Source organism: Arachis ipaensis, chromosome B1 (genome assembly GCF_059453495.1).
Source record: "Arachis ipaensis isolate K30076 ecotype BB chromosome B1, ASM5945349v1, whole genome shotgun sequence".
In the NCBI taxonomy this organism is placed as follows: Eukaryota; Viridiplantae; Streptophyta; class Magnoliopsida; order Fabales; family Fabaceae; genus Arachis; species Arachis ipaensis.
In genome coordinates this window covers 133,786,031-133,809,697 of record NC_142436.1, presented here as the reverse complement: position 1 = coordinate 133,809,697, position 23,667 = coordinate 133,786,031, and the positions used below count along the sequence as shown (strand labels likewise).

General features: G+C 31.8%; 1 protein-coding gene across 1 annotated transcript; it reads right to left on the bottom strand.

Annotated features, from left to right (window-relative positions):
* Window positions 1–16,587: 16,587 nt before the first annotated feature.
* LOC107634806 (uncharacterized) lies at window positions 16,588–21,413 on the bottom strand. The gene is made up of 6 exons (XM_016338223.3): window positions 20,683–21,413; window positions 20,320–20,420; window positions 18,997–19,094; window positions 18,103–18,311; window positions 17,067–17,119; window positions 16,588–16,876 (listed from the first exon to the last, which is right to left on the bottom strand). The coding sequence occupies exons 1-6, from the start codon at window positions 21,311–21,313 to the stop codon at window positions 16,862–16,864; spliced, it is 1,107 nt and encodes a 368-aa protein (XP_016193709.2). The 5' UTR covers window positions 21,314–21,413; the 3' UTR covers window positions 16,588–16,861.
* Window positions 21,414–23,667: the final 2,254 nt, after the last annotated feature.

Below are 23,667 nucleotides of genomic sequence, written 5' to 3'. Positions count from 1 at the left end.
TTATTTGGTACGCCATTCGCTGATTCTCCTCTGCCATGCATTGATTGGCCTGCTGTAACTCCTCTTCCCTACCTCTTCTTCCTTCAAGATTTCTTGTTGAATTTGGAATTAAAAGAAAAGAAGCCTGTGTTATATGTACTTGATCTATCAAATTACTTGGTTTTAAAAATTTTTCAATCATATCTTTATGAGATATAATGACTTAATTTTTAGTAAGGTAAAATTTTTTGGTTTTAAATTAATAGTTGTAAGAAAGTATTTGATTATTTTTATTAAGACCTTCAAAAAATATTTTAATGTGTTCTTCAGATGATAAGTGGGTTTCAAGAGTAACTATAACATCAATAATTTGTTTGATTTGAGAAGTGTAAATTGTTGTCTTGAGGCCATTCTTCTTGATAGCTTTTAGTTGAGACTTGAGTTGTTTGACTCTAAATTTGGTGCACTTTGAAAAATATTCTTCAATGTTAATCTAGATTTTATGAGTCTACACAAGAAACTATTTTATTCTTGAAATTTGGTTCCATGGAAGCTAATAACTAAAAAATAAGATTGTTATCATCATGTTGTCAAAACTTGTAGTTATTAACTACAATAGAAGAATTTTGATTTGACAATGATAAAACACGATCTGCATAAAAATAATCTTTCAAATTTTGACATCGAATAGCAGTTAGAGCTTTCTGGAGTCACATTGTGTGATTCTTTTTCCTAATTTGTCAGTAATAGACTTAAAAGGCCTGTGGTTGTAATAAAAAGATTAAACATTGAAGTTGTTGACATTATTATTGCCATTGTTAGCATTATTGTTAGGATTAGTATTATCAGAAGTAATGGAAGTTATGAATCTTAAAACCTAAGCCTCTTGAAACTATGAAAAAATTTTAATAAGATTGCTTTCACAACAAGAAAACAAGAAAGAAAATATAAAGGTAAAAACTAAAAATAGAGAAGAACAAGTGATGAATTAAAGATATGAAAACATTAGAGTAAACGTGTATTAGTTACAGAATTAACTAATACACTATTTATGGTAATCAGTGGCTAAGAGAAGGGGGTTGAATCTTAGCCCCTTTTTGTTGAGTGTTACTTTCTGCCCTTTGAAATAGCTTCAGGAGATTTTTCTTCTTTTTGTCTCGTAACCAGTCAGAAGATATTTTTCAATTTTGTCTCCTACGCAATAGAATCAGAAATGGAGTAAAAGAGAGAGAGAGAGAATCACACCAAGAAGTATCCTGGTTCAGCTGCTAAGTGCAATGCAGCGTACATCCAGTCTCCATCACAACAATGATGGAATTTCACTATAATCATCTTGATTACAAACACCAATTCTCCCTAGGAACTACCCTTCCTATCCGGGACAAGTCTAGAATCTATCCCCAATCCTGAACTTGACTTGGTCACCTACCAAGTTTTCAACTGCTAAGTGCTAACCCAACTTGCAAGTGGATTCTCACAGAATCATGATACACAACATATAGATGTACAAAGGACCTCTAAGACACCTATGGCTTTTTCTTTAATTTTATACACTCTGCCTTTTTTCACTCACTGGTTTTTTCTTACAAACCTCACATTGTTTGCCTTTTTTACCATGAGACTCAGACAGACAAAACTTAAAGAAAATACAAAATGAAACACATTGAAGGAGAAGAACTTCTGTTAGCTTGGGTAGCTATGAGAACTCTGTGCTTTCTCTCCTTGTCTCAAGCCTTGGTTGTTTACCCTTATTATAGAAAGGGAAGCCTCCAAGGTTGAAATGGTTCAACCGAGCCAACTTCTTCTTCTTCAACACCAAAACCGGTTCGGACAAAGAGTAGAGAGAGGGAACCGAAAGCAAAACCAACATGCAATTACCTCTCTCTCATCCCTTCTCATCAAGCTTTATCAATCTGAGCCTTCCATCTTGACTTGGTCCCCAAGAAGGATTTATGACCCTTGATGAACCCTTGATCCTTGACAGCTCCATCTGTTCTATTTTTGCTTCTTTCTCCATGTAGCTACAGTAGCTACCTTCTGTGATGGATGAACAAAAAGTAGAAACGAGCTTCACCTAAGAGATCTTCTTCTCTGACCCAATCGGATTGCTACCATTTTTAGGCATGGAGATCTTGAGACTTCTTCACCACATCTTACCTTTAGTGGTAAAGATCTCGGCCACACCATATTGTCGATCTTCTTTTTGCAAGGGCCATCATCACCTTGGCCGCTTGCTTCTTCCTAACTTCTGTTTTCTTCTTTTGATTACTTGCTTCTACCATCTTCTTCTTTTCCTGTCAGTGAAGTGACTGAAACAAAAGAAAGAGAGGAGAGAGAAGAGAGAGAAAGCTTTGGATGCAATGAATAAAGTTAAACAAATTAAAACCCATTTTCTATCCCATATGCATAGTAACGTGTGGAATAATAAAAGTCATCAAATCAATCTTGAATTTTCTCTCTCCTATTACCAATGCAATTAAACCAAGTTAAATGAATTTGAATTCCATTCATTAGTGGGAGTAGGTAACCAAACTCTATCATGCTCCATTCTATTCTTCCTTCTTTCAATTCGGACCAACCAAATGTTGGGGCAATTGAAACCTTATTTTGGACTTTGCTGAATAATTTCCTGATCCAATTCATGTTGCCCATCAAATAAATAATCAGCCACATTGCATAAAACATTTTTGTACCAAAAGCTGAATATTTTCTTAACACATTAGACCATGATATTTTCAGCCCAATAAAAATCTGCACATTAACAAAATTATTAATCAGCTAATTTGAATTAAAATTTAATTTAATAATTTTACAATTAATTATTTTTAACAATATTTGAATATCATCATATTTCAAGTTTTTCAAACTCAACAACTATCTATATATAGTCATAATGTAAAAACTTGATCAAATCTCTAACTAACTATTAACCACAAATAACTAATTAACCATAACTAACTAACTCTCATAAACTAACACTAGTTTAACTAATTAATTGACATCTTTACCCTTACTTTCTTTAACACTTTCATGAATAATATTTTTCAAAATATTTAAAATGTCACGCAGACATTATAGAATAAAAAAATTATTTTTATACGTATTTTTGTTGTCTTCTTTTATTAAAAGAATATTAGTATATTTTAGTATGACAATTTTGAACATCATTTTAATACAATTATTTTTTTATTATTGAAATGAGTAGTTTTAAAACATAAATGGATAGCAATCAAATTTGATCCTTATCAATTTTTTTTATTTCTGTTAGCCGATTTGATATTTTTCTCATTGTTTTTTTAAATAAATTTATTAAAAAATGTTAAAAATATATGTTAGTTTCATAATAATTTGGATATTTTATTACATTTTTAAAACAAAAATGTTATGGCGTCAACTTGCTGATAGAGAGATTAGTGTTATTTTAAGTTTTCATCTAATAAGAATGATATTCTAATAATCAATAAGTCTCTTTCAATTATTTAGGATTGTTTGAGAAGTTTTAAAAGTAATTTTTTAAAATTTTTGACTTATAAAAAGTAGTAATATTAATATCTGGTGTAATTTTTAAAATTAAATTATGGCTTTCTAATAAGCTATTTAGGAGCTTATAGAGAAGTTAAAAAAAAAAAGACTTCTCTCATAAACTACTATTTTTTACTATATTTCTGTAAAATAAGCACTTTTACAACTAAAAATCTAAATACAAAATAATTTATTTATAAACTACTTTTAATATAGTCATTTATTATTTAAACTATTTTTTTAAAAAGAACTTAATTAAACTGTTTACCTAAACTGGACCTTAATAATGCTTCTAACAAAATTTTATTTTATTTTATTTTTTAATTATATATATATATATATATATATATTATATATCATTTTAGTTCCTCTCTTTTACTCTGTTAATATAATATAATTTAAATAATATAATTATTTTAATATAACTATGTTACGATCATTACAGTAACTATGATATTTTAAAAAATATTATTAAAATTAAAATAACATTTGTTTTATTATTAAACAACATTTTTTAAAAAGTGTTACTTAAAAAAAGTTATCAAATTATAAAAAAAAATTATGACTTTAATTTTAACAATACTTATATAATTATAATAAATCATAGGAAGGACAGGCCTATGAAGGATCAGATCAAGTGATCGTAGGAAATGGTTCAGGTTTGCGAATCAACCTTGTTGAAAAATCTCTCTTTAAATCTGATTTGAGCAATAGAGAATTTATTTTACAAAAGTTACTACATGTGCCTGATATTACCAAAAACCTGTTAAGTGTATACCAATTTTGCTGTGACAATTCTGTCTATTTCGAGTTCCATTCTGACAAATGCTGTGTGAAATCCCAGGGAACCAGTGAAGTAGTTATCCAGGGAGTAGTCAAAAATGAAATGTATCAATTTCTGTACTTCAAACTATCAATCAAGTCTGCCTGTGTCTCAACATTGTGCAGCAAGGACAACTTCTTGCTTTGGCACAATAGGTTAGGGCATGCCTCAAATAGTGTAGTGTCCACTGTCCTCAAGTCTTGTAATGTCAATTTTAATTCCAATAAATCAGTATGTGAAGCTTGTTGTGTAGGCAAGTCTCACCAATTGCCTTTTCCTGTTTCTAATTCTGTATATACAGCACCTCTTGAATTAGTGTACTCTGACATCTGGGGTCCTGCCCCCACCCCTGACACTAATGGAAACTTCTATTTTGTTCTGTTCATTGATGCATTTTCCAAATTCTCCTGGTTGTATCTTATTAAAGCAAGGTCTCAGCTTAAATCAGTGTTTATTTCTTTCCAACGTATGGTTGAGTTGCAATTAAATACTAAGCTAAAAATGCTACAAACTGATAATGCTGCTGAATACACTAGTTTATCTAAAGAACTGCAGGCACAGGGAGTTATGCACAGGTTTTCTTGCCCTTATGTACATCAACAAAACGGTAATGTTGAGAGAAAGAACAGGCATGTAGTGAAAAAAGGACTTGCAATGTTTGCTGGAGCTGGCATGTCCACAAAGTACTGGGGGGAAGCTTTCTCTTCAGCAGCAAACTTAATCAACCAGCTCCCTACACCAACTCTTGACAACCTCTCACCTATGGAGAAGCTCTTTGGAAAGAAGCCTAAATATGACACTTTAAGAGTCTTTGGCTGTCTTTGTTTTCCTCATCTAAGGCCTTACAACAAACATAAACTGAACTTTCGCTCTGCTCTATCAGTCTTCATAGGATACAGTTCGGTGCACAAGGGCTATAAATACCTCACACAAAGTGGCAAGATAATAGTGACAAGAGATGTAGTCTTTGATGAAAGCAGATTCCCTTTTAAAGAAGGAAGTTTTCTTAGCAGCAACTCAAAAAAGGACAGCTCAGAATTCACCAATCATGCCTTACTAAAAATACCTATTTTACCAAAATTCATGTCCCAAGGACCCTATCCTTCTACACATCAAACACCTCCCCACATAACCACATCAAATGCCAGCCCAAATACAAATCCAACTATATCACCTACCAACACAACCCTGCAACCTACCTCATACATACAACACTCAATCAGCCAATCAACATCATCTATACACCACATACCACAACTTGAAAACCAAATACATCAACCTATGTCACAACCTGTAGCTCCATCTAGTATTCTAATTCCAATTCCCATCTCTGACTTGGAGGTGACTTACCACCCCTTACAGATAACACTCCTCAATCCACCACCAGCAACATACATCCCATGATCACAAGGAGTAAACATGGAATTTTCAAACCTAAAGCACTACAAGCCACAGCTGAACCTAGAAGTGTCAAGGAGGCATTAGCTCTCCCTGAATGGAAGAGAGCCATGGACAATGAATATGAAGCACTGATGAGGAATTCAACATGGAAGCTGGTGCCACTGCCATAAGGGAGAGAGGCTATTGGAAGCAAGTGGGTATTCAGAGCCAAGCACAATACTGATGGCTCGTTGCAGAAATATAAGGCCAGATTGGTAGCACAAGGGTTCTCTCAAAGACCTGGCTTTGACTTCAATGAAACTTTCAGTTCAGTAGTGAAGCCAACCTCAATTAGAGTAATCCTAACAGTGGCATTGGCAAATGAGTGGAGCATCAGGCAGCTTGATGTCAACAATGCCTTTCTTCATGGTGAGTTGAGTGAAGATGTTTACATGAAGCAGCCCCAAGGATATGTAGTTGGAGATAGCAGCCTAGTCTGCAAGCTTACAAAAGCACTATACGGCCTCAAACAAGCCCCCAGGGCCTGGTACCACAAGCTGTGCACAGCACTCAACCACTTAGGATTCAATGCTACCAAATCAGATGTTTCAGTCTTCTCAAGATTCACCAAAGGGACTAGTCTCTTTGTTCTAGTGTATGTCGATGACATCATCATCACTGGAAGCTCAAACGCTGAGATAAATCAGGTGATTGAACAATTAAACAGCAAGTTTGCACTCAAGGATTTGGGTGACCTGCATTACTTTCTGGGAATACAAGTCTCTAAAACGAGCGATGATGGACTGCTACTTACTCAGGAAAAGTATGCAAAGGATCTACTCTTTAAGGCTGGAATGGATGGATGCAAGCCCTGCCAAAACCCTCTCCCCTCATCAGTTAGGATCTCAAAATTTGGAGGAGCGAATTTTGAAAATCCCAAACTGTATCGGTCAGTAGTTGGAAGTTTGCAATACCTGACTATTACAAGACCCGAACTAGCCTATGATGTAAGTAAAGTTTCACAGTTCCTCCACAATCCTCTCGTTGACCTTTGGAAGCTAGTAAAAAGAATCCTGAGGTACATTAGTGGGACTTGCAACTATGGGCTGCATCTGCATAGGAGCAAGTCCATGCAAATCACTGCATACAGTGATTCAGACTGGGGTGGTGATCCAGATGATAGAAAATCTATAGGGAGTTTCTGTGTCTTCCTAGGCAAAAATCTCATCTCTTGGAGTGCAAAGAAGCAAACAGTTGTGGCAAGATCCAGCACTGAGGCTGAATATAGAGCCTTAGCTGACCTGGTAGCTGAGTTAATATGGCTCAAAAACTTGATGATGGAACTAAAGGTAGATTTGTCAGCTCCACCCCTAATGTATTGTGACAACCTCAGTGCAGTTCTGCTAGCTGCAAATCCCATCCTGCACTCAAAATCAAAGCATTTTGAGACTGACCTCCACTTTGTCAGAGACTATGTAACAAAGAAAGCAGTAGCTGTTAGCCACATCCCTGGTTCAATGCAGATCGCAGATATGCTCACAAAAGCACTACCTAGTGCTGCCTTTCTGCAATTTCGATCATTGTTGAATATAGAAGAAAATAGGCCGAGTAGTGAAGAAGGAAGACAGAAGACAGGAGAATTAGAAAGAAGGGGTTATGCAGAGGATTCTAGTTGCAGCAACAAACATTCAAATCAAGTGGAAGAATCAAAAGAAGTTGAAAGCAGGGAGCATGATAGAGTAATGTACTCAAAGGAGTTAGAATTCAGTTGAAAGCAGTTGCATAGCAGTTGCATAGCCTTTCAGATTAGTTGCACAGCATTTCAGTTATTAGTTGCACAGCATTTCAGTTAGTTAGTCGGTTAGAGAAGTCTGTTGAGTATGCCAGGCTGGCTTTAGATAGTTATAACCCTCATTCTCTGTTCTGTACCAATATATATATATATATATATATATATATATATATATATATATATATATATATATATATATATAGCAGAACACTCTAGCACTGTAACCAGTAGTTCAATTCACAAGTTTAATCTCAGATTCAATCACAAAATTCTCTCTACTCTTCTTTCTCCCTTCTTCTCTATTCAGGCCTGGTACCTTTCAAACATAATCATATTAGAATCTAACTAAATGGTATTGACTTCGAATTCGGCTAAAAAACCAATTATTTATCAACCAATTTTTTAAAATCTCATTTTTATCATTTAAAATGTTATTTGTATATTAAAATTAGTCACTAAAATTAACAATCGATATATTTATGTATAAAAATATATTTGGTTTAATTTATTTTCAATATATATTTATATTCCTGCATATATTTTATATTGATGACTGATTTTAGTGACTAACTTTGTATATAAATACATATATAGTTTAACATTTTCTCTTCTCAACTCTCTGTTCTTTTTTCTTTTTTGCTAGAACCGCAATATTGCTAGCAGCCACTCTCTCGTAGCCTCTCATCAAAATATTTTTAAAATAAAAAAATAAGTTATACATTTAAAATTAAAAAATTATAAACCTAACACATATTAAAAAATTCTCAAACCAACCAAATGAAAACTAAGTTATGTTAAAGTATTAGAGATTTAGAGAATTATGAGAGCAACACAATTTAATAATACTACATAATTAATAAATATTATATTTTGAATTAACATTTGATAGCAAAATTTTATAATCTACATTTACAAGAATGTGCACATATAAAATACATAATTTATATATATTTATTAGAGTTTACACACAAATTAATATAATTTATATTTATATTTATCAGAATTTATATATATAAATTAATAAAATTTATTTATTAAAAATAATTTAGCATTTGGACTTGTCAAAATTATTAAAAACTTTTGTCTCTCAAAAATTTCTAGAGCGCAATTTTCTAATATTAGTATTTTTATAGTTTAGATTTAGATTCAAACTTGAGGCTACTGTAATAATTAAAGAAAAGCAACATCTATGATCTATCATTTTAATCAATTATGCACCCGTGAACATAATTGGTATTTTTAATTATATAATATATAGCCTCCAATGTAGTTAATTTGCTATTCTAATCAAATGAAATACTCCATGAAATATATACTACCTATTTTCGTATAACGATACACATAACACATATAGCATCTAGAAACGTGAGAAACCAACATAAAACAAGTTACAGTGAGTCGTCTATATGATATGACAAAACATTATTTAAGATAAGATAAGCCTTAATCATTCCCTTGGATTATTTCAAAGTCTTGCTCCTCGTTAGAGTTTGAGATTACGTAGGATAATAGTTTAACATTATTATAAGAACTAATAATTTTAATTTCGCAGACAGCATTATTTTAAATAAATTTGGGAAATGCTTATTATACATCATCAGCAAAAATAAAATATATTAGTTACGGGAGGGGAAAGAAATTGAAATCAAATGGTTTTCGATTTGAGATGCCATTTTGGGATGGAATCAGTTGCAAACAAAAATAAACATTTTCTTTGAAAAAAAAAAAAGAAGAAAAAAGAATAAATAAGTTCTTAATAAGACATGACTGAAAGAGTTTGATCATCAAAACAAAGATTAGAAAGTAGTTCCAACTTTCTTCTCTTCTGATTATTGTTGCGTCAAGTTTACTTCTGTTCTCAGCTTTTCTCACGGTCCAGTTTCACACTAAGAGATAATGAACTTAACTAAATGAGTAGTATTATTTTTTTATCATCTAAGTGGTATAAAATGCTTATAACAAAATCTTATCTTCTTTTTCTATCTCAATTGTACCTTCAATTTCCCTCATGATTCTCCTATTTTTAATCTAATTCTAATTTTATTACTCCTAATATCAATAGTGTTTCAAATGGTAAAGTGAATGTCGACATAAAAACCAATATATATAACAGGATTAGGAATAATTCTTATATAGAAATGTCTCCATAACTAGAAGGTCATGAATGAGTAAATTGTGGGATCGATCCATGACCGTTTCTAGAAAAACAAATAAAAAATTAGTTGAGAAATGAGACTTTCCATAAACAATCTCATCTTATACTCTTAATAAAATATTAATTTTTGTGTTTTAATTCATACTTTTAATTTATTCTGCTAAATATCATGAGTTAAATTAAATACTGATGTGACAAATTAATATGCTAATTTAATAAGACTAAATACATCAATATTTAATGGGTTAATCACAAAAAATATTCTCGAATTTTGTAAATGCTGAGAATAATGTTCCCCACTTTTATTATTGACAAAAATATTCTTGAATAATTTAAAAACATGCACGAAATGTCTGTCCGTCAAGTGATGCCTTCTTCGTTAATGGAAATGTCTAATATAGCAAATGAAAAAACTTATGTGACAAACAGAGATCTTACCTGGACTCATTCACAAATTTTCCAATTCATTAACCCTAATCCCTAATTAATAACCTAATTCCAACTAATGCATTGAGAAGTTAAAATTGTAAAAGAAGGTCAAAGAGAGTAAAAAAGTTAACGATGCAGTTATTGTTGCCTCTCCATCTTCTCCTCTTCAAGTCACCGTCGAAGACCATCATCTGTCCACCGTTGCCGCGACGCTGATTTGGAGGGGCATTGTCGCATCTTGGTGGTTGTTCATCTGACAAGATATGCGTATTATCTTTTCCGTTAGGAACTTTGTTTCGTTCATGTTGTTGTGGTTATATGGTCTTTGATGGAAAAAATATGGCAACTAAATATGTGACAATGTTGATTTTCGGGCATTAAAATTTTGTTTTTTGGTGTATGCGTTGTTTGCTGTATTGTATTGGTTTAGGGTTTAGTTAGTTTCATTTTTTTTTGTTTTGGAAGAACAATTTTAGTAGTTAATTGGAGCTTTGTTAGTATTAAAATGTGTCTTTTCTCTACTTAGAATTTTAGATGTTAACACTCATAACGTTCGTGATGCACCACATGGATAGGTTAGAGAGCAATCAAAAGGGTGAAATGCAATATTCTGGGAGTACTGTTAGCAACATTGATAGGGTATGTGTGGATACTTGTAATTTATTTCTGGTAGAAGGGTTGTTTTTCGATTTAAGTTACGCAGGGTTTAAGGATGTCCATTGGTTGGAACCCGATGTTGACTTATCAAATGGCTTATGGCCACTTAAGAGGGATGCTGATGTTGTTAGTATATGTGAGGCAACTATGAAAAATAGTAATAGGGTTCACTTGTATTTTGAGCATGCTGTTGTAGAAAATCCTGAGTGCGTAAATGAAGTCGATGTATCTGATGAAAAGGTAGAAGTTGTAGAGGTGAATGATGAGGATGTTTGTGGTAATGATGAAAGACAGGAAGAACATGAGGTGATGGAGGATCAGTACAATGGTAATGAAGATGAAAGTCAAGAGATGGGTAATATTGATTCTGCGGTGCATGATGAAAACAACAATAGTGTAAAGACCACTAATGTACTACCAACTAAGGCACCCCAAGTTGAGGGAGATCAAACTGCTGGACATGAAATCAATAAGAAACAAAATAGGGAGAGCCAAGATGCAATAGTTGATGAGTCAACCTCTGAGAATATAGGTAGACATGCTAGAAAGAGGATTAGAAAGAACACGCAAGGCCACCATCATTGGACATCACCAAATTAGGAGGGAAAACACTAACTGAAGAAGCTATAGGAGAAGCAGAATCTGCACAAGAAGTGTCAAGTGAAGATGTGAATCTACATGTTGAACCTGCAGTAGAAGATAATTTCATTTAGAAAAATTATGTAATTTAAGTATCATATAAATACTGAACTGCCATGTTGTTAACACCGGGTATTTTATTTTATGTTATTCTAGACGAGAATCATAATGAGTTAGGGAAAGGTAATTTAGAAAATTAGGAAGAAGGAAAAGACACTTAAAGTCACAACCATCAGGGCAGAGAATTATTCCTCCCAGAGACAATGAAGCCCCAACAGTGATTGTGCCTGTACAAGAGTCTAATGCTGATGGAGTTGGTGAGGGTAAAAAAAATGAGTTCCAGTACGAGTCTGAGAATCTCCACAGTTTGGCTGAATCAGATGATGAAAACGGGATTCCGATATTTCCACAACACAATCCTCATGCACGCTTCGGCCAAGTTAGACTCGAGCTAGGCATGGAGTTTGCAACGATGTAAGAGTTCAAGGATGATGTGAAGAAGTTTAATATCCAAATGGGGAGAAAAGTGTTCTTTTTAAAGGTTGAGCCTTTAAGATGCAGAGTTATTTGTTATAATCAGGACTGTCCATGAGAGGTGTATTGTTCAAGAAAAAATTTTCTACCAAATTTTCAAATCAAGACTTTAGTTAATAAGCACACCTGTCTTAGGAGTAACAAATCTAGATCAGTAATATATAGATGGATGGCTGGAGAGTTAGTTAACAAGCTTAGCATTTCTCCTAATTTGCTACAAAGGGAGGCAGAAGAGTGGTTTAAGGTAGAATATGACATAAGTGTAGGTGAGCGAATGATTTATAGGGCAGTGGAGACAGTAAAAAATATCATTGGTACAGAGAAGGAACAGTATGGGAAGCTACCGCAATTATTTATGGGAGCTGCTTAAGGCGAATCCTGGTTCTATATGTACTATGAGCACAAATCCACAGCCAGAGAATTTGCCTAAGTTTAGACGTTTATAAATATGCTTAGAGGCATATAAGAAAGGATTTAAGCGTGGTTATAGGCCTTTTATTTGCCTTGATGGAACCTTTCTTAAAGGATATTTTGGGGGGAAAACTACTCACGGCTGTAGGACAATATGCGAATAATCATCTATTTCCTATAGCATATGATGTGGTTGATGCTGAAACAAAAGAAAATTGAAAATGGTTCTTCCAGCTATTTCATGAAGATATCGGGGATTACAAGGAATTTGGGTGGAACTTCATGAGCGACAAACAAAAGGTAATTTATAAATCTTAATGACTTAGTTATTTGTATTTGTGCACTTCTATTGTACTATTGAATGTTGGTTTCAATATTTCGTTTAGGGGCTGGTTCCAGCACTCCAAGAAGTCATGCCAAAAGTGCCACATAAATTTTTTGTGATACACATCTAGTAGAACTTGAACAAGAGATGGAAGGACAAAAAAGTACTTGGCCAATTTGAAATTCAAAAATACAATAGCCTATGTCAAGCGGATCAATGCAGGAGCATGGGAGTACTTGTCAACTTATAAACAATCATCATGGTCGAAATCAGGATTTTCTGATTGGCCTAAAGTAGATAATGTTACCAACAACAATGCTGAATCATTTAATACAACAATAGTGGACATGAAAGAAAAAAGTATTCTAACAGTGCTAGAAGAGATGAGGTTCTACATTATGAGGGTTATGGCACAGTACAAGGATACTTTATCTTCATACACAGGAAAAACCAAGTCATGCTTACCTTTCATAGTGGGCACCGAAAAAACCACCTCCCTGAGTTAGCATTCGTCTTCGATTTTAGTGCAATAACAGCAAGAGAATAGAGACACGTACCATCATACTGCTTTGAACCAGAATCTTCACACCTATCGTTGCATCCTTCTGCCATTGACGTAGACTTTCGTTTCATTCCAGCTCCATCCATGGTTGAACCCCTCTTCAGATGCATCACATTTTCATTTTGCAATTAGGAATTATGGTTAATGAATTGAGAAATTTGGGAATGGCTCCAGGTAAGATCTCCATTTGCCATATAAGCTTTTTCATTAACGGAGAAGGCATCACTTGACGAACGGACATTTCGTGCACATTTTTTAATTATTTAAGGATATTTTTGTCGATAATAAAAGTGGGGGACATTATTGTCAGTGTCTACAAAATTTGGAGGTATTTTTGGTGGTTAACCCATATTTAATCCGTCATATAACACTTAACAAAACACATTAAGGTTGAGATTGAGAGGGAGACTGAGACTGAGAAGTTAAGATTGTGAGACAGAGACTGAGAGACAAAGATTAAATTAAGTCTTTATATTATGTTTGGTATAAAATATACTGGACTGAATTATGTCTCAATATTATGTTTAATTTAAAATAAAAATAGAGATTAAGAGGTAGATTTGGAATTTAAAGAGTTAAATAAGAGTATTTTTGAAAAAAATGATATTAAAATTTCAGTTTCTTGTAATTTACTTTTTGATATACTGAAATGACTGAAATTTTAGTTTCAGTCTCTAGTCATCAAATGCAATACTGAATTTTAATTTTCCAATCTCAATTTTAGTATTTAAAAATAAGAGTTATGCTATGTATACACCAAAATTAGCCATTAAAATCAGCTATCAATATAAAATATATGTTAAAATATAAATACATATTGAAAATAAATTAAATCATAGATATATTTATACACAAATATATTAGTGACTAATTTTGGTGGCTAATTTTAATGTACAAATAACATTTTTTTTAAAAACAAATGCTACCTAACAACATAAACTAAAACAAAGACAAAGTTACTTAGTTACCCACAAGGCCACAATAAAAGGCAGCAGTATCAGTTTTCTGACTAACATGTAGACATACTCACATGATTCCAATTCATATCCCAGCCGGATAAGTGAACAAAATATTAATAATTGAATAATAAATAAATAAGAGAAAGTACCGGCAGAATATGCCAAATTATCATTACTGATAAGCAGCCACTAAATATATATATCTGGCAATTTTAATTGATTTTCTCACAAGTAGCAAAACATATTGGCAAGAAATTAAAAAAAATTGATTGGATGTGGTATGTATTATTGCAAAGCCCCAAAATAAACGTAACAAACACATAATAACAAAGCTAGTTGTAAATAAAAACTCTTGTATTTGAATTTTATTTTGTATATATAACAATTTATTAGTCAACAATAAAATCTTAAATAGAGTTTTAATACGCGACGAATGAATTCTTAGTGTTAGACTAGGAAATTCCATAAAAAATTAAAAAATAAAAACTCTTGGGATGCTAATCATAATCGAATAAGAAATGTTCCTAATGATTAATCCGGGACCTCAGAGGGAGGTTATGCTACAGGTTTTTTTATTCAAGGCCTGTTATGTGGGGGCATGACATTGAATGCACATTAAGCAAATCAAACAAAAAATCAATCATTTAAAAGTTAAATTAAAACATTGCTATGGCTCAGAAAGACAGAAACCCTCAAGAAGGTTGTCATAGACAAGCCAAATAAAGAAGCAAACAACAGCAGCAATCTAATTTGCAAAGACGGTGTAAGGAATAATGAATATATTTTTCTTTTTTGTTATTAAAACGAGACTAACGTCCTTAGACAACTACAAGATCGAAATTAAATGGTGTAAGAAATAATGATCTGCAACCACTCTTATTAGTGTTGTTGAATCTTAGAGGAGTCGAAACCCATGAAAATATAAAAAAATGTGGGTCAATCAAATGAATTCCAACCTGGTTAATGGTTATTGAGAAGGAACCATACATTCTATGGACCTAGCCACCTAGGTTAATACCAAAGAATAAAGTCAACTAAAGATTTATATCAAACAAAAAAAAAAGGGTCAACTAAAGACGCCCACCTACCTTCCTCATTAGGCTCACGTTCATAAAATTAATTTTATAAATTTAATTTTAATAAAAAATAAGTTTATGTTAAAATAATTTATATTTAGTAATTTTTATATCAAAATGAATTATAGTAAAATAAATATTATTTGAATTATACTACTCAAAATTATTTTTAGATAAAAAATTATTAAAATAGACATCAATTTAAATAAATTTTTTATATTATTCTATCATTTTAATTTAAATATTTAAATAGATATTATTAATTAATTTTATAATAAAATTAATATTTATTTACTAAAATAAAAATAATGTATAAAAATTGGTAAAATATTTTTATATCAAAAACAAAAATAAGATATAAAAAATATATCAAAATATACTTTATTATATTATATTACTTATAATTTTTTAGTACTCTCGATTCTCTTTTATTTAATATTATTTTAAACTATAAATTTTTATTATTTATGACTTTATCCTTAGTTATAATTAGTTTTTTATTTACTTTCTTCTTTTTAATGGGATTAATAATTTATATTATAACAAAATTATTATAATAAATTAATATACAAAAATTACACTTACAAATTTAACATAGTCAAATAAAAATAATTTTTTTATACAAAATCAAAAATAAAAATTTAATAAAAAAATATAATTATATATTTAAAATATTTGAATACTAAAGAGACTACAAGTAAGAAAATAAATGGTAGAATTGATAAGAAAAATAAATTCAATCCTAACTTGATTTTCTAAGTTTAGAGAAAAAAAAGTATCCAAATATAAAGAGAAAGCGTTCAATGCCCTCAAACGTGGTGCTTCTCTTCTTTCTAATGCTAAACCAAATTCAGCCTTAAAGAAGTGCCGAAAATTCGAATAATATATATTAAAAACTATAACCAAGTTAGATTAGTCTAATGATTACTCGCTTAAAGAAGTGCTGGAAATTCGAATCACACCTTGTGCATGCAGCAACCTATTGGCCATCGACAAACTCTTAAATGAAACTCAATATCTCAACAAATTAGTTCGGGTTGGGAGATAACGTGAAAAACTAAAATATATATATATAATATGTGAAATAGCACTAACTTAATAGTTGATTTCTTATATACACAACATTTTTGTTGATATTACTTATATGTTCACGAACACTCCAAAACTTCGTTTGTAGCTCCAATAGAATGTCACAACTGTCATGTTATTCAATTATTTCAATCGCTTTGTTCGTTTTTGCTTTTTGGGTTTTAGATTACAAGTTACTCTAATAGAAGAATTGCTCGTGTACATTTAATATTCCTTTATATACACTATAATACTATATATAAGAGACGTAGTTAAATAACTTAACTAACTTAGTCGCCTAATAAAATACTAACATTCTTTACAATAACAAAGTCGACATTCATTCCTCAACGTGGGGGAAATTAGAAACACGAAATGAAAGGGTGGCTGCATAAATTAATAAATTTAAGCAAAAGTGGAACAGCTCAGCCAGCAATTGTGTCTTGTCAAATAATAAAGCAAGCAACATTTGATCATGAATATTCTCTCGGCCATGTTGCAACCACTTACTTATATGTCACCCTACAAGTTCACGCAACATCTATGATTTTCATTTCTCATCATCCTGCACATTCAAGCAAGGTTTCAAATAAATTGGTCAATTCAGATTATATTAAAAACGAAGATAGTAATATACATTATAACTTATACCAAAGGCTAAATTTTTCCTCAGCTTTTGTAATTGAAGAAAATGAAAATAAAAATTATCAAGTGGATTAGTAGAATTACAAATAGTCATATAGTATGATACTTACGGAACTTTCCACCAGGTTGTCTAAATCATCATCCAAGCCCCCATTGCCATTATCTGAAAGACGAGAGAGGTTGATGGTGAATTTAAACTCTCATCAAAGCTTGCAGACTAAATTCACGTTACATATTCAGGTACATATTGATGTATATGACATGCATTGAGGCTCAATATTACAGTTCGTTCTAAATGTAGATGGACCAAATTGATTTGCAAAATCTTTGGAGGACAAAATTGATGGACTAATTTGGGAATCTGTGGACATGAAACACCTACTGCACAATAATTTACGTTCCATAATCCAATTTATATCCCCAGAGTAAGATACTAACTATTTTTTTATGCTCAGCAAGATAACAACTATTATAATATTCTTGAATACACCCACTAAATTTTCCCATACTTGAGAATATGGCCAGTCTAGATAACAAATGGGCAAACACCAAGAAAATCGTAGTCCATCTAGTGGAGTTAGCTTATGGAAAGAAACAATTTCTAAATAGATTTTTTCAAGAGAAATTTGCAAATGGAAACTACTCCTGGCGTTTGGGAGTTTAAATGAAAGGAAATGTGAAAGGAATCATCCACTCTCAAACTCTCTTTTAATGCTTGTCTTCAACTTGTGAGTTAATTAGGAGGAGGAGTTTTGCATTGATCACATCAATTTCAGTTACTTCAAAAACTTCAATTAAGGATTATATATCCAAATCTTCACAGCATTTCACCTTCCCCTTTCTCATCTTATTAACCATCCAAACATGGGGATTGAAGCTCAATATGGTCCTCTCTAAAGCTTCCAGACAATAGCATAAATCAAAGGACCAAACATGTATCAAGTATAAGACAAAATATTCATAGACAAATTGCATGGCATAACTCTGAGTGTTTGTTATAATATCATTAATATCCTTTTAACTATTCTGATACTTAAGAAAAATGAGATATAAATTATAATTGGAGATGCACCAAGCCTATTAGTAATAAACCAGATTATTCAGAAATAAATGATAGGTTTTAATGGATAAATTGATAAGGTGTACCTTGATCATTGTCACTGTCTCCTGCATCTCCCAGAAGAAATACATCCAAGTCTTGCTCAGTTGTTGAAGTTTTAGTTTTAGTCTCCTTTTTCACTTCCTGCACTTCTTGATTAGAGGTCAATTCAACTTCTAATGGTTCCATCACTGTCTGATCTTTTACTTGTTCAGATGATTTTAGTTTAGCATCTTCCATGTACTTTTTCTCATAGCTATCAGAAATCACAAGATAAAACAGTTTACCCAAAGTCACAAAACAGTAAAAGTAAATCCAGGAGAGGTAATTTTTAGAAATACGTGGCATATAAATCATGTATGAGTAAAACTAACATGATACTGTCTCACAAGTATATTGAGTTTTCGTAACAAAAGTACAATCTCCAAATTGGACAATTATTTCCAACAGCAAAGAAGTTCCTTAAATATTGAGTGTAATTCCTTGTGTCAAGGATGGGGATGAATCTTTTAGATACTTCGCAAACCTTAAAAAAAATGTACAAATTCCAATAAAAAAAGGGCAACGCAATGCATAAGTATCCCGTGTTAACCCAGTGTAATTACTATTACCACGGCTTGAATCCGTGACCTTGAAGCCACACAGAGATAACTCAATTGTTGCTCCAAGGCTCCCCTTCAAAAATGTATGAATTCCAATATTCTAACTTAAAAAGTAAATGTTAAATGCCTACAGTAAGTGATATTTATAAAATTTTAAAAAATCTCTGCATGTTTTGCGTCATAAAAAAAACTTGGAAGCATTCATAGAATACATGATCTTGTAGTCTTCTCAGACTATGAAGACCAAATAATCCTTTATCAAATTTACTGAGGTCAGAAACAAAATTTAATGTGAAAAGTGAAAACCAAAATACTGCAGCCACAGGATAAATGACTTACGGTGCAATATGATTATTCACAAGTATAAAATATATTCTCCAGAACTTCCTCTCTTTCATAACACGTGGACACAGCTCATACCTCAATCTTGAAATTTCCTACAACAACAATAGCAGGTATACATAAACCAAGCCATAAATCCTAGCAAACTATCTTATCTTCATGCTAGATTAATGCAAAAAGATGTAATGTCTTTAAATAGTCGATTTGCATAAACGATATAATTGGAGATTGGAACACATGTTATGATTCTCTCGTGGTAACATGTCTTCACCAATTACCCCATGTGGATCCAACAAACTGACGGTCAAATAAGGCTTGGTTTGGTAAAATTTTTTGAAGAGGTGCTTGTGCTAAAAGCACAAGTCCCTCATTTTACGTTTGGTAAATCAAAAACACCATGTGCTTGTGCTTGTAACTTTTAAAAGATAACAGTATTTTTGAAAGCACCTAAGGTAGAACTTTTCAAATATGGCTTGTGTTTATCAAAATTAAAAAGTCTAATATTACCTCATACATTAATTAATATCCAAATTTAATTCTTACATTAATATCTATTATAGTATTTTTTAATTTTAAAAACTATTTTACCAAGTGCACTTGCTATTGCTCGTACATATTGAAAGTCATTTTTAATTTAATTTACCAAAATATAGATACTACAACTTTTTAAAAGCTAGCTTTTATAAGCTACTTTTGGAAAAGAAAAGCTTTACTATACCTCGCTACAGTCTGGGATGGTTTAGCTATTGCACCCTTAACCTATTCCATTCTCCCTCCCTCTTTTCTCTTAAACTTACACCCAATTCCTCCTCAAACAGCAAAGGATGATAGTTAAGGCACAAATAATTAACATCTGAAATCCACAGACTATCCTCAATACCACGCCACTTAATACACTATCATGCTGCAAACATGAGCTCCATTTTGGCAATTATCCTGGTTAGAATTCATGTACTCTACTTTACTCATGACTTCCCACTCCAACGCTTTTAAGGATACATGAAACTTTTTTACCTAATATCATGTCATGTGAAGATTTCAACTATAATATTGGGCAAATGGTAGTTACTACATACTACCCGAAACAGCATGTAAAAGACAGAGTCACTAATCACTATAGAAAAAGCAGGTTTTACTTCTTAGCTGCCATGGTTTAGATTACAGTAAATGAAGAATTGATTTTAATATCACTGGCTCTTCTCTTAATGAAAGCACCACGAAAGAATGCAGTTATCTAAACAAAGTACTTAATAAGTTAATCCTCAAAACCCCTTATTTATTCTTTGATTTAATACTAATCAAACTTTAAGAGGATGATACCTTGACTGCAGAAAGAACAAGTTTGGCATGTTTCTCCTGCCAATCGGTTAGGTCCTGCCTAACATTAGAAACAGCAGGGACATCAGACAATTCAGTATCATCTGCAAACAGGAACCAAGCAAGTTAAGAACACAAGCTTCTCCTATTAACAATAAACAGAACTAGTATTCACCAACACTATTTATACTAAGACTAAGGATTAAACTAAACATCACTAAAGCTATAATGCACTCAATTTCACTTTAGAATATACTAAGATAAATCAACGAAGAGCAGAACGGCATCAATTGAACAAGCTTACATAACTGCACCTAAGTCGAACCCTAAGATTCCTAAAAAAGGATAAGAAAGAAAGAAGAAAACCTTGAAGAGGGAAATCTCGGAAGGTGGTGACGGTGATGCCGGTGACGAATTCTCTGAGATGGTCGGTGATGCCGAAAGCTTCGAGGTCGACATCGTCGGGCGGAGAAGGTGCGGTTGCGGTGGCGGAGTCGGCGAGGGCGAGGAGCTTGATCTGATCGGCTCGCTTGATGGCTTGGGCGCTTAGCTCGGAAGCTTGAGCGGCGAATTCTTTGGAAAGCTTGGAAGCTCCAAACGACAGGTCATGAGATCGTTTTGCTGCCTCTGCCGCTAAACTTCGAGCTTTGTTCCACAGCTCCATGTTGCTTCTTCTTCTTCGTGATTGGAAAGTTAACGTAACGAACGCTAAGGAAGGAAGGGTCAGTTTTTTTTTTTTTTTTTCGTTTTTTGATTGGGAAAAGTCCACGGAGTGGAAAAACGCAGAGCTCGCTGACCGCCACGTATTCCGCTTCATCACTCTCTCTCTAGTCTCTACTGCTCCGTGTTTTTTTTTTTTTAGATTATTCATGTCAAAATCAATCAATATAGAAATAGGAATATCAATATCTACACTCTGATAGTTATTATAATGTGTCAAAATTTGATGACTGCATTGTTCTCTCTTGCTAATTTCAGAGTACTTTATATTTAACATAGAATAATTATGATTTTGATTGGGTTTGTGTTTTGTGCAGGAATTGCATGGTGCTACGCAATGTTCTATATACTACTATCAGGAATTCAGGATGCATCCTAATTGAAGATGATGAAAAAGAAAAAGAACAAATGTTTAGTTAGAAGATTTTTGCTGAAAAGGTGATGACAAACACATGAATCATGCTTAGTATATGTTAGCCCATTCCTAAATTAGTAATAATAACAAGTATAATTACCCGTATAATGAACATGATAAGATTAAAATTATAATTTTAAGTTATTTTATTAAAATTAATTTGAATTATAATAATTTGATTAACAAAAAAGTAACATGTTATGCATTATTTATTTTTTTAATCTAGTGTTAATTGAATTAACTCTAAAATAGTTATTAATCGATTTTAGTAATCTACTTTCTTTAATAAATCAACATATATACTGCATGTGATCATAAATAATCTAGCAATACTTAAATTCACCAACAAATTTTTATATGTTTACTGTGACCTAAGAACATATCAAAATCATCTCAAAATTAACAACAAATTATTAGAAAATTCTAATGCAGAAAATTCTCCAATAACCAATAAATAATTTAAACGAGTAAAGTATCGTTTTTGTCCACAATGTTTGAAGTAAATTCTATTTGTGTCCCTAACGTTTAAATCGTTCTATTTGTATCCCTCACGTTTGTAAAAGTGATTCAATATTATCCTGCCGTTAATTACACATCACGAGCGCTTTAGTTTGAGTTTTAAAAATCTCTTCTTGAAGTTAGAATACAAATATCTGGGATAGAATCGATGATCTACTCCGAAAAATAGCTCATCAAATGTTGAAACTAATTCCTACAACATTTATACAATTCACTTTTCTAGGGACATAATTGAATCTAAACACAAATAGTAGGTATAATATTAAAATCGAACACATCCAAGTGAGACCTAATTGAAAATGAATACATTCAAGTGAGAATAATTGAAAAATATAATCTGATTTGTTAGTATAATTGATAGTAGGATAACATTGAATCACTTTTATAAACGTTAAGGATACAAATAGGACGATTTAAACGTTAGGGACACAAATAGAACTTATCCCAAACATTGGGGACAAAAATGATACTTTACTCTAATTTAAACTCATTGAATAACAACTCAATACTATCCTTTGATACCTGCAAAATATATACCTAAAACAATATTATATCAATGTTAGTATACAAAATTATATGATTAACGTAATTATAAAATTGTTTATCAGGAAAATAAAATAATATGAATTTTTAAGATAATTTTAATATTCTCAAATTATAAATGTACAATAAGAATGCATTATTCATTAGCACAAAAAATTTGTCAATTTTTTGATTGATAATAATAAATGTTAATAAATTAATAAATTTAATTAAGAGATTTCGTTATTACCTTTTCATTATAAGTTTTCAAAAACTTTCTTTATATACCACAGTCATTATGCAGTTATCTTTCAAGTTTCCGTAATCTTGCAACAGCACTTACACACCATCTTTGCTCGTTACTCGTTACTCTTTAAAATATGAACAAAAAATATTTATAAACTGGACCTAGCATTACTTAATAAAATCATGGAGGGGATGGAACCTGAACCTGGCCTACAAAACTCTATGGAAACAATTTCTCAATAAAAAATTAAGTTCCTCCCAAGAAAACTAACTTTACCCACATTCCATTAGGTTGGTCCTAATATGTGAGCAGATCCAACCATCATTCGGTAAAATAGAGTTTATTGTCCCTTCTTTGGACGCTTACATCCATGTAATTAGAACCCGAATCACTGAATACAACTCGATGAGATATTTCATAGATATGGTGCATTGTAAACAATTACGGCAAAAGACAATCGCACTGAAACATTAGACGAAAAGAATAAGTTGGAGTAAGAACAATCATTAAATTATCAAAAGAATAATATAATAGAATGAGTATATAAAAAAATACTATAAAAAATTATAAATTGTACCTTAAAAGGATCAATTTCGATGAAAAACGAAGAATACATTCTTATTATATGAAATAGTAAAAGAAGAATAATAAATTAAAAAAAATGAATTGACTCTCACATCTAGGCTTATATACCACAAAAAAACACTATATATATATATGTGTGTGTGTGTTTTATTAGAACAAAAATAATTATGTAAAGTAGTTAGTATGAAGGTAATATAATTTTTTATTATTTACATTAGTTATACATCATATATTTGTTTTGTTAAAATTATATAATTTTATCATATTATGATTAGAATTATAATTTTTATCATGATTAGAGTAACCTTTGCTAACTTCATATCATTATCATATCATATTATTA